This window comes from Pristiophorus japonicus, chromosome 9, assembly GCF_044704955.1.
Source record: "Pristiophorus japonicus isolate sPriJap1 chromosome 9, sPriJap1.hap1, whole genome shotgun sequence".
In the NCBI taxonomy this organism is placed as follows: domain Eukaryota; kingdom Metazoa; phylum Chordata; class Chondrichthyes; family Pristiophoridae; genus Pristiophorus; species Pristiophorus japonicus.
Window position 1 is genome coordinate 90,248,125 of NC_091985.1, and position 12,843 is coordinate 90,260,967.

Below are 12,843 nucleotides of genomic sequence, written 5' to 3' on the forward strand. Positions count from 1 at the left end.
AGGTCATTCGGCCAGGGATCGGGGCAGGGACCGGGAGGCCATTCGGCCTTGGATAGGTGCGGGGACCAGAACGAAGAGGCCATTTGGCCTGGGATAGGAGCGGGGACCGGCATTCGGAGGGACAAGAAGGGGAGATGGACTTCTGTCATTACACTACTAATTTAATGGAGGTAAGTTGCTGCAGTATTTAATGTGCTTGGTAAGTTGCTGTAATGTGCTTGTGCAGGTTGCTGTGAGCTGGCTGTATGTTTCACTTTCGAGCCTCGCCCACAATGTGTCCCTGGTTACCGTGGCAACCCGATCTTTTTGGCGCAGATCTTGGGCTCCACCCCCAAAACTAAATTAAATAAAATGAAGAATTCAAACGGGGGAAACTTGGATGATTTTTGTTTTAGTATACTTGGGGCCTGGTCCCCAAAAAACAGGCGTAACTCTTCAAGTACACCAAAAAACAGCTTTGGGGAAAATTGAGCCCAATGAGTCATAGAACCATAGAAATTTATGGCATAGAAGGAGACCATTCGACCCATCGTGTCTGCCGGCCAAAAAAAGAGCTATCCAGCCTGATCCCACTTTACAGCTTAGTCTGTAGCTTTGTAGGTTACAGCACTTAAAGTGCATATTCATGTTCTTTTTAAATGTGATAAGTATTCCTGCCTCTTCCATCCTTTTCAGATAGAGTTCCAAACCCCCACCACCCTCTGGGTACAAAAGATTCTCCCCTCTAATCCTTCTACCAATTACTTTAAATCTATGCCCCCTGGTTATTGACCGTTCTGCTCAGAAATAGATCCTTCCTATCCACTCTATCTAGGCCCCCAATCATTTTACACACCTCTACACTCCCCGCAACCACCTCCTGTTCCAAAGAAAACCACCCCAGCCAATCCAATCTAAAATTTTCCAGTCCTGGCAACATCCTCATAAATCTCCTCTGTACCTGTGCTATCACTTCTTTCCTGTAATGTGACCAGAACTGTACACAGTATCCCAGCTGTGCCCTAACTAGTGTTTTGTATAGTTCAAGCATAACCTCCCTGATCTTGTACTCTATGCCTCAGCTAATAAAGGCAAGTATTCCGTATGCTGCCTTAACCACCTTATCTACCTGTCCTACCTTCAAGGACATGCACTCCAAGGTCCCTCTGTTCCTCTATTCTTCTCAGTATCCTACCATTTGTTGTGTGTTCCCTTGCCTTGTTGGTCCTCTCCAAATGCTCACACTTCTTCTCCAGATTGAATTCCATTTGCCACTTTTCTGCCCACCTAACTAGTCCATTGAAATCTTCCTGCAGACTAGTTTTCTTCCTCACAATAATTGGTTGTGTGATTGATAGTATCATCTGCAAACTTTTTAATCATGCTCCCTACATTGAAGTCTAAATCATTGATGCATATCACAAAAAGCAAGGGATCCAGGACTGAGCCCCACAGAACCCCATGAGAAACAGCTTTCCAGTCACAAACATCTGGCGACCATTACCCTTTGCTTCCTGCCACTGAGCCAATTTTGGATCCAAAATGTCACTTTCCCTTGGATCCCATGGGCTTTTACTTTTCTGACCAATGTGCCAGGTCTGACCTTGTCAAAAGCCTTGCTAAAATCCATGTAGACTACATCAAATGAATTGCCCTCATCAATCCTCTCCCAAAAATTCAACCAAGTTAATCAGACATGATCTTCCCTTAACACAGCCATGCTGACTGTTCTTGATTGATCTGTGCCTTTCTAAATAACAATACTGGCCCTCTGAATTTTTTTGAAAAATTTTACCACCCCTGAATTTAGGCTGACTGGCCTGTAACTGGTCTATCCCTTTCTCCCTTTTGAACAACGGTATATTAGCAGTCCTCCAGTCCTGCGGCATCACACCTGTAGCCAGAGAGGATTGGAAAATGGTCAGAATCTCCACTATTTGCTCCCTTGCATCTTTTAACAGCCTGGGATACATTTCATCTGGGCCTGGCAATTTACCTACTTTCAAAGATGCTTAACCACTGAATACTTCCTTGTCCATTATATTTATCTCATCTAATATTTCACATTCCTCCTCAACTATGTCTGCATCATCCCTCTCTTTTTATCTTTTATGAAGACAGACACAAATTATTCATTAAGAACCATACCCACATCTCCTCACACAAGCTTCCTTTTTGGTCTCTAATAGGCCCTACTCTTTCTTTAGTTATCCTCTTGCTCTTTATAAAGAGTTTTAAATATTTTGAAAGCATGAATTCTCCTGTCCTTAAGATGTTTGAAATTTAATGGTCAGGAGCTGAGCTCTCCCCAGCCCTGCGAATCTGAGTTCGTTCGGCAACCTGATTCAACTACTGCCAAGTCAGAATTGATTTAGATAATGCAGCCTCAGTTCACCACCAGTACTTAATCGAGATGCTACGTATCTCAATATGAAATGTTAACGGCTGGCAGCAGATGTTTTATAGTTGTGTGGTAGAAAGTGCATACACTCGCAGTTTCTGCAATATAGACCTCTCTAGTTTATGATTTTTGTATTGATTTTTGAAATTGTAAGTATTGGACAGTTTTTCTTTGGTCTGCTGGGTGCCTGGAAGAAATGGAAATCCATCACCATGTTTTAAGATTTCTGTTTGTCTGATGAGTGCATACTCTCTACCAGTTGGGACAATTACACAATACATATCTCTCTTACCTATCTTTTGAAGAGTTTAGAGGCAGATTGACTGAAAAAACAAGACTTATAATTATTTAACTAATTATTGTGTCTCTCGGAGACAGCATTTTGCACAGAATACATTATTTTGTAATGATTGTTACACATGAAAATGTGGTAGCTATAGTGTGCACAGAAAGATCTCACAAATAGCAGTAAGATGAATAACCAGTTCATTTGTTTTTACTGATATTGATTGGGAAGGAATATTGGCCAAGACATTAGGAGAACTCTTGAGTCTTCAAATAGCAGCACGGAATCTTTAACATCCACCTGAACCATTGGAACAGGCCTGTTGTATGATGTACTCCAAAGGACAGCACCTCCAGTAATACTGCTGTCTCTCCGTACTGAGCTCAAACAGCTGGTATGGACCACCGATCCACAACCATCTGATTCATATGCAAGACTACTAACTGAGCCAGTCTGGTCTGTCATAGGAGAAAGTATATTCGGGGTGAAATTGCCCCCTTTATATAAAAAAATATATATTTTTTTTAAACTGACCTGTTAGCGCCTCTGGAGGCTGTGGTGGGTGGAGGCCAGGAGTTTGCACCGGCAATGACATCATTGCCGTGCGTGGTGACCCCTTATTGCCCTACTCCAACCCCTTACTGCCCCACAGGAAACTACCCAGCGGGCCATGAGGCTGCCGCAAGCTATCTTTACTTGTTTGTCGACTTTTGGGTCGGCTCCAGTATGGCGGCCCAAATGTGGTCTGAGCTGCCATTGTGCAGCCTGGCACTTCGCTTTGGGTGCTAGAAACATAGAAACATAGAAAATAGGTGCAGGAGCAGGCCATTCAGCCCTTCTAGCCTGCACCGCCATTCAATGAGTTCATGGCTGAACATGAAACTTCAGTACCCCCTTCCTGCTTTCTCGCCATAACCCTTGATCCCCCGAGTAGTAAGGACTTCATCTAACTCCCTTTTGAATATATTTAGTGAATTGGCCTCAACTACTTTCTGTGGTAGAGAATTCCACAGGTTCATCACTCTCTGGGTGAAGAAGTTTCTCCTCATCTCGGTCCTAAATGGCTTACCCCTTATCCTCAGACTGTGACCCCTGGTTCTGGACTTCCCCAACATTGGGAACATTCTTCCTGCATCTAACCTGTCTAACCCCGTCAGAATTTTAAACGTTTCTATGAGGTCCCCTCTCATTCTTCTGAACTCCAGTGAATACAAGCCCAGCTGATCCAGTCTTTCTTGATAGGTCAGTCCCGCCATCCCGGGAATCAGTCTGGTGAATCTTCGCTGCACTCCCTCAATAGCAAGAATGTCCTTCCTCAAGTTAGGAGACCAAAACTGTACACAATACTCCAGGTGTGGCCTCACCAAGGCCCTGTACAACTGTAGCAACACCTCCCTGCCCCTGTATTCAAATCCCCTCGCTATGAAGGCCAACATGCCATTTGCTTTCTTAACCGCCTGCTGTACCTGCATGCCAACCTTCAATGACTGATGTACCATGACACCCAGGTCTCGTTGCACCTTCCCTTTTCCTAATCTGTCACCATTCAGATAATAGTCTGTCTCTCTGTTTTTACCACCAAAGTGGATAACCTCACATTTATCCACATTATACTTCATCTGCCATGCATTTGCCCACTCACCTAACCAAGTCACTCTGCAGCCTAATAGCATCCTCCTCGCAGCTCACACTGCCACCCAACTTAGTGTCATCCGCAAATTTGGAGATACTGCATTTAATCCCCTCGTCTAAATCATTAATGTACAATGTAAACAGCTGGGGCCCCAGCACAGAACCTTGCGGCACCCCACTAGTCACTGCCTGCCATTCTGAAAAGTACCCGTTTACTCCTACTCTTTGCTTCCTGTCTGACAACCAGTTCTCAATCCACGTCAGCACACTACCCCCAATCCCATGTGCTTTAACTTTGCACATTAATCTCTTGTGTGGGACCTTGTCGAAAGCCTTCTGAAAGTCCAAATATACCACATCAACTGGTTCTCCTTTGTCCACTTTACTGGAAACATCCTCAAAAAATTCCAGAAGATTTGTCAAGCTCGGTCCCACGCTGCCCTGGTGGCCGAGTGGAGGCCATCCGAGGCCTTCCAGAGTGCGCAGCAACCCTCCTTTTAAGCGAAGGGGAGAGATGTTGTAGCACTTCATTCCTCGTCCCAATCATGCCCTGGGAATCGCCCCTAAAGGAAATGGAGTGCGCGAGATTGCACTTCACTTCCTTTGAGGAGCGGTAAGCCCAATTCAGCAGTGAGGATGGGACTTCTGCGCAAGACACAGTCCCAGCCTCAGCTGGTTACCGCCCCCAATTGGGCGCAGGGCAATTTTGCCCCCATTGTATTAGCAATTTTTTTTTTTGCATTTTCCCTCCAGAATGTCTGTGCCCTCTTGAACAAAGCCCCTCCATCCATAATCTCATTCATGACTAAAGCCTGTCTCACAGGTGATAACACCTTGCTCCTGACTGAAATCACTCCAGTTGGTTATACTTTGTACCACATTCCCAGTGCAGTGGTTGAGTGACCCTCATCAACAGGTCACATCTTGGCTTTTGCCCTTGCTTCCTGACACCATCTACTCTTCCAAATACCTCGCTCTGCTCCACCTTACCTTGCCTCCTTGCCTCTCTCTCTCTTTTAAACTTCATTCTCTACTGAGCCACCTAGCTCCACGCTGAGTTTCTGAGGTTGTAATGATTAGAGTCTGGTTACTGTAAACTCACTCAGGTGCAACCTGATCCATCTTTATTCCAGCCTGAGAACGCCTGTGTGACAAAGACACCCAGCTTATATGCAGGTGACCAAGCGCACATGCCACATGCAAACAGCCCGATGACCTTCGACCACGGCGCTGTCTGGTGACCCCCAAGCATATTACATAATATCCCCCTTTTTTAAATCTTAACAATAATCTTTTTACAAATTAAGACGGTCTGGGGCTTTCCCCTCAAGTTGATCGTCTCAGTTCAACTTTGGCTCTGGGCGAGCGTTCTGAGTGCGTTAAGACTGAGGGCTGAGTAGCCGATCTGATGGGAGTGGTCATGACCATATCAGAGACTGAAGGTTCAGAGTCAGTCATGTCAGCAGAGTCCTCTGATGAGTGAACAATGGTTAGTTGGTCACTGACTGCATCTTCCTCACTCGGTTCCAGTTCATCTGTGTGCCACAGTTTAACCTGGTCAAGGTGTTTCCTGCATGTTTGCCCATTCTTGAGCACGATAATAAACATTATTGCCCTCCTTGGCTGTAATAGTGCCGGCGATCTACTTTGTACCTTGACCATAGTTCAGTATATAAACCGGATTGTTGATCTAGATGTAGTGTGAAATGGCAACACAATCATGATGCCATTGCTGACTCTGACGTCTGTTTTCAACACGATCATTCAAATCAGGATAAACAAGATTTCTCCAATAGTTCAACAGGAAGAACCCCAGTAAGCGTATGAGGTCTTGACCTGTAACCGAGCAATATACATAATGACTGTCTCTGCAGTGAACCCTGAGTTACCCCCAAGCATTAATACATAAGAGGTATCCTCTTCTTTCTTTCCTCCAACTCTACTGAAAGACTCTTCATCCTGGCAATTTCAATAGCCACTTTCGCTATCTTGCTTCTTCTCAAATAACACCGTGCTGTCCTCTCTAAATCTCTCCCTTCATGTAAATCCTCCTCCCTGTATTCACAGCCACCTTCTTGACCTCAACATCTCCCATGGTCTCTCCACTCCCATTGTCTGGGTGACCAACAAGGTGCACACATCCTGTTGCCCTCCTTTTAACCTCACTTTGTTTTGTACCTGCCCGTGTAAAACTATTCCCCCAAGTAACTTCGTCAACTCCATTTGCCACAATACTGCTATACATGTTGGTTTGCTGAACTACTCTCACCTCCAGCTTTAAGTTTGTCCCCAACAAAAATTTCACCATTTCCCATTCCTGTGGTCCCCCATCTTCACTCCCTCAAGACAAGGGGCAAACACATGAGTGTACCTGTCACAAAATTGATTTAGCCAGAACTGGCTTCACCTCTGCATAAACACCTCTGCTGCATCATCCTGGAGGACATAGTTAATCGCTGGCTCTGTTTGTCCATTACAAATCACCTCCTCAAACCCCTGCCATTTTGAACCACACTTCCAACACATACGAGATTATCATCACCAAATTAGAGGCCGTTCATGCAGTTATATCTGCTGCTTACCCCACCCCTCCCCACCATCCAATTACTCTGAGCCAAACACGCCCTGAGCCCTAACCCCATCCTAGCCCAAACCCTTGTTTCTCCCCCATCTCCCACTTCTCTCTCCAAGCTCATCTCATCTGAGACCTATCTTCTGCTCTTCATCGCATTCATTCTGATTACCCAACTTCCTTTCCTGGCCCCAATTTGAGCTGATATTACAAATGCTTAGCTATCTTCAAGCACTGTCTCCTGCTTTCAAAATCGCCATCTTCAAGACACTAAGTGCCTAGCAACAAGCTATTTGGCTGCCTTCTCTGTCGGAGAATGCACGTAATGTATAGGATTAAAACAGGAGAAAATAAATTACTTTTGAAATGGAGGGAAAATATGATACTATAAAATATACATAAATAATGAGGTTTGCCCTGCTTAAAGCTGCTGTTTAATATTTCTAAATAACTATTTATTTGGCCTCTCTGGTTTCAGCCCAAACCCTTCAGGAATATTCAACAAAATCCATGATGACTGCAAACGTCCAAGATCACCAAATCGCAATAAACCTCAACCACATTATGCAAGATATATTCGAACTAATTCAAGATTTATTAACGAGCCATTCGCCTATATGGAGACTGAAGCTACGATGTCAAAGCAGGTAAGTCCAGTGGTTGATATAAATGAGCCATTCTCCTTTATGGAGACTGAAGCTACATAGAAAATAGGTGCAGGAGTAGGCCATTCGGCCCATTGAGCCTGCATCACCATTCAATAAGATCATGGCTGATCATTCAACCTCAGTACCCCTTGATTCCTTTAGCTGTAAGGGCCATATCTAACTGCCTCTTGAATATATCCTATGAACTGGCATCAACAAATCTCTGCAGTAGGGAATTCCACAGGTTAACAACACCGAGTGAAGAAGTTTCTCCTCATCTCAGTCCTAAATGGCTTACCCCTTATCCTTAGACTGTGTCCCCTGGTTCTGGATTTCCCCAACATCGGGAACATTCTTACTGCATCTAACCTGTCTAAACCCGTCAGAATTTTATGTTTTGGAGATCCCCTCATTCTTTAAACTCCAGTGAATACAGGCCCAGTCGATCCAGTCTCACCTCATATGTCAGTTCTGCCATCCCGGGAATCAGTCTGGTGAATCTTCGCTGCACTCCTTCAATAGCAAGAATGTCCTTCCTCAGATTAGGAGACCAAAACTGTACACAATATTCAAGGTGTGGCCTCACCAAGGCCCTGTACAACTGCAGTAAGACCTCTCTGATCCTATACTCACATCCTCTCGCTATGAAGGCCAACATGCCATTTGCTGCTTTCACCGCCTGCTGTACCTGCATGCCTAATTTCAATGACTGATGTACCATGACACCCAGGTCTCGTTGCACCACCCCTTTTCCTAATCTGTCACCATTCAGATAATCTGCCTTCCTGTTTTTGCCCCCAAAGTGGATAACCTCACATTTATCTACATTATACTGCATCTGCCACATATTTGACCACTCACCGAACCTGTCCAAGTAACCCTGCAGCCTCTTGGCATCCTCCTCACAGCTCACACTGCCACACAGCTTAATGTTATCTGCAAACTTGGAGATATTATATTCAATTCCTTTGTCTAAATCATTAAAGTATATTGTAAATAGCTGGGGTCCCAGCACTGAACCTTGCAGTACCCCACTAGTCACTGCCTGCCATTCTGAAAAGGACCCTTTTATTCCTACTCTGCTTCCTGTCTGCCAACCAGTTCTCTATCCACGTCAATCAATACATTACCCCCAATACCATGTGCTTTAATTTTGCACACCGATCTTGTTTGTGTGGGACCTTGTCAAAAGGTTTTGAAAGTCCAAATACACCACATCCACTGGTTCTCCCTTGTCCACTCTACTAGTTACATCCTCAAAAAATTCTAGAAGATTTGTCAAGCATGATTTCCCTTCCATAAATCTATGCTATCATCTTTAATCATTGATTCCAACATTTTCCCCACTACTGATGTCAGGCTAACCAGTCTATAAGTCCCTGTTTTCTCTCTCCTTTTTTAAAAAAGTGGGGTTACATTAGCTACCCTCCAAACCATAGGAATTGATCCAGAGTCTCTAGAATGTTGGAAAATGACCACCAATGCATCCACTATTTCTCGGGCCACTTAAATATTCTGGGATGCAGACTATCAGGCCCTGGGGATTTAGCAGCCTTCAATCCCATCAATTTCTCTAACACAATTTCCTAACTAATAAGGATTTCCTTCAGTTCCTCCTCCTCGCTAGACCCTAGGTCCCCTAGTATTTTCGGGAGGTTATTTGTGTCTTCCTTAGTGAAGACAGAACCCAAGTATTTATTCAGTTGGTCTGCCATTCCTTTGTTCCCCATTTATAAATTCACCTGATTCTGATTGCAAGGGACCTTCATTTGTCTTCACTAATCTTTTTCTCTTCACATATCTCTAGAAGCTTTTGCAGTCAGTTTTTATGTTCCCTGCAAGCTTACACTCCTACTCTATTTTCCCCTCCTAATTAAACCCTTTGTCCTCCTCTGCTGAATTCGAAATTTCTCCCAGCCCTCAGGTTTGCTGCTTTTTCTGGCCAATTTATATGCCTCTTGCTTGGATTTAACACTATTCCTAATTTTCCTCGTTAGCCACGGTTGAGCTACCTTCCCTGTTTTATTTTTTACGCCAGACAGGGATGTACAATTGTTGAAGTTCATCCATGTGATCTTTAAATGTCTGCCATTGCCTATCCACCGTCAACCCTTTAGATATCATTCACCAGTCTATCCTAGCCAATTCATGTCTCATGCCATCGAAGTTACCTTTCTTTAAGTTCAGGACCCTAGTATCTGAATTAACTGTATCACTCTCCATCTTAATGAAGAATTCTACCATATTGTCACTCTTCTCCAAGGCGCCTCACACAACAAGATTGCTAATTAATCCTCTCTGCACATCACCCAGTCTAGGATGGCCAGCTCTCTAGTTGGTTCCTTGACATATTGGTCTAGAAAACCATCCCTTATACACTCCAGGAAATCCTCCTCCACCGTATTGCTACCAGTTTGGTTAGCCCAATCTTTCTGTAGATTAAAGTCACCCATGATAACTGCTGTACCTTTTTTATTGTACGCATCCTTAATTTCCTGTTTGATGCCATCCCCAACCTCACTACTACTGTTTGGTGGTCTGTACGCAACTCCCACTAGCGTTTTCTGCCCTTTGATGTTCTGTAGCTCTACCCATACAGATTCCACGTCATCCAAGCTAATGTCCTTCCTTACTATTGTGTTAATGTCTTTAACCAGCAACGCTCCCCCACCTCCTTTTTCTTTCTGTCTATCCTTCCTGAATGTTGAATACCGCTGGATGTTGAGTTCCCAGCCTTGGTCTCCCTGGAGCCATAATCCCAATTAGATCATATCTGTTAACAGCTATCTGTGCAGTTAATTCATCCATCTTATTACGAATGCTCCTCGCATTGAGATACAGAGCCTTCAGGCTTGTTTCTTTTTAACACTTTGTCCTTTTTGAATTATGTTGTAATGTGGCCCATTTTGATTTTTGCCTTTTGATTTCTCTGCCCTCCACTTTTCCTTATTTCCTTTCTACCTTTTTGCTTCTGCCCCCGTTTTACTTCCCTCTCTCTCTCCCTGTATAGATTCCCATCCCCCTGCCATATTAATTTACACTGTCCCCAACAGCAGTAGCAAACAATCCCCCCCCCCCCCTAGGACATTTAACAAAGCCAGACTGGAATTTGTAGGACTTGCCCCCTTCCCTCAAGTGTGGGCCCAGCTTGTGCAATGCTGATTGCTTTTCTCTAGGCAGGACCCATCAAAGCAGTGACCTTCTCTTCCAAGGGTGTTAGTGGGTGCAGATTTGCCAAGCTTCCTCCTCTTCGAGTTCTTTCCCTTTTTTATATGCCACTTTCCTCTGCAAAGATGAAAATTTAACTTTTTAGAGTGGGTGTCTTTCTGCTGGGTGCGACATACAGATGGTCACATTTACAATTGCAATTCCATTGAATAAATGAAAATATTACTTGCACTAACTACTTGACCAAGGTTCCGCTGCTCTTTTTACACTGGCCTCCAGATCTCGTGGTAGTCACCATTGCGCAAGAATCTTCTGCAAATTGGTTCCAGTATTTCTTCCTTTCTTTGGGTGGAACTTTTATGTGACCTCTGCTGCTGTTCAGTTTCTGCCATCTGGTCTCAATCACCGTAACTAGTGCTTCCACTTCATCCTATAAGAAATTCTTGGTCCTTGCACCGCGTTGCATCTTGTATTGCTGCAGATCCGATATGCTCTCGCAGCAATGTGCAGTTTTCACACAACTGGATCTTTAAAAATGGCCGATTGCCAACCCGGAGCTGAACTGTGCATGCGCGTCCATTGAAATACCCTCAAATGTCGCTCTTTTTTTTTTTGCTGCGCATGCGCAGGTGTGGCATCGTTTCTTTGGTGCAGGCAGCAGGCTCCACCCCCCAAGGCGACTGGACACGCTGCATGGCGCCAAATGTGAATCATACATTGGGGAAACTTTGGCAAAATATTTCTGGCCTAGATAAACGGGCGTAACTATGGCAATATGTGAGAAAACAGGCTTGGGCAAAATTGAGTCTCAATTATCAGATGTGAATTGACTAATTCTTTGCTTAAAATTAAACAAATGACAAAATCTCTCAGCTAAATGACTGCAGTGCTGTCAATCCTTTAACCTAGCAGTCAACCTGGATTGATCTTGAACATCCTCCAACAGTTGTAGCGGAGAAGCTAGAGAGTTGGTTGACTGCCCATACTCCATAGGAAATTACGATTTAGGCCGCATCCACGGAGGTTGCTGCAGCAAAAAGGGAATGCTGCAAGACAGGCAGGCGCACACCAAGACATGGTGAGACTGTCTAGGATGAGCATCGATATAGGCCATGGCTGGTAAAATTGCGGTACTTTCAGCCTGACGTGATGAGAACATGTCAAGGCTGATTGCCACGGTGGAGCGAACCACCCAGCCCATTGAGTCACAACGTCTTGGTGCCAATGTGGGGAGGGTCAGGCCTAGGGGTAGGGGAAATGGGAAGAATGGGGGGGGGGGGGGGAGGTTGGTCAGGGCGAGGAGGTGTTCGGGCGGGGCCCCACCGCCAAGGTGTTGGGGCCCCAAAGTAAGGGCAACGGTGGGACCCTGGGGTTGGTGCATCTGGATTCCGGAACTCCGGATTTTTGATGCTGCACCTGTAGTTGTATAAATGGTGGATATTTCCTGTACTGCTACACAGATAACATGAATATTGTAATCCATTAGCTGCTACATTTTTTTCCACTAACTGTTGTCTTGTTAGATGGTAAATTTTACAATACTGGCTTAATTTTTTTTTAAACATGCTCTTTTCATGTAATGCGATATGACTAAACTCATTGGTCAAAATGGTATCCATTAGCAGTAAAAGAAAAAATGATGAGCTAAAATAGAAAATACTAACACCATCAGCAAAACTTAAATGGGAAATCTCGGATAAAAAATAAATGCAGAAGATTTGAATAAAAAGAATCAAAACTGTTTGGCGCTCTGTTCCTGGGGTGTGACTGCCTCTTGGGGGTTCAGGTATTCATCAACTGCTCAAACTTTACTGGTGTAGATTTGTAATATCATACAAGCCCCTCCGGTTGTTGGAACCTTGGACTGACTCCTTGCCAGGTTATTGTCAATTGTGCACATCAGTGTCAGCTTTAACAATGTGTATCAAACATACTAAAATATATCCTGCTAATTGCCTCTGTTTATCCAATGTCCTCTGCATTAAACATTGCATGCACTTTGAGTTTACACTGAGGCCACACCGTGCAGCATAAAGTTGTTTGTTGCTTTATATACTCCTGCTAAATGGAAGCACTATCTGAATAAACCATTTGTGCAACTGTTGTGTGTTGCACAAAGCAGTTTTTCATATTTTTGATAATTTTCCAGTAAGGTAAT

At 44.2% G+C, this 12,843-nt stretch overlaps 1 protein-coding gene across 1 annotated transcript in view; it reads left to right on the forward strand.

The window, feature by feature from the left end:
• The window catches only part of LOC139272644 (uncharacterized protein C2orf73-like), a 74,107-nt gene that overhangs the window by 20,201 nt on the left and 41,063 nt on the right, over window positions 1-12,843 (forward strand). Inside the window, exon 2 of the mRNA XM_070888720.1 lies at window positions 7,349-7,517. Within this exon, the coding sequence (XP_070744821.1) occupies window positions 7,349-7,517 (169 nt within the window). The remainder of the gene's footprint in view (window positions 1-7,348; window positions 7,518-12,843) is intronic.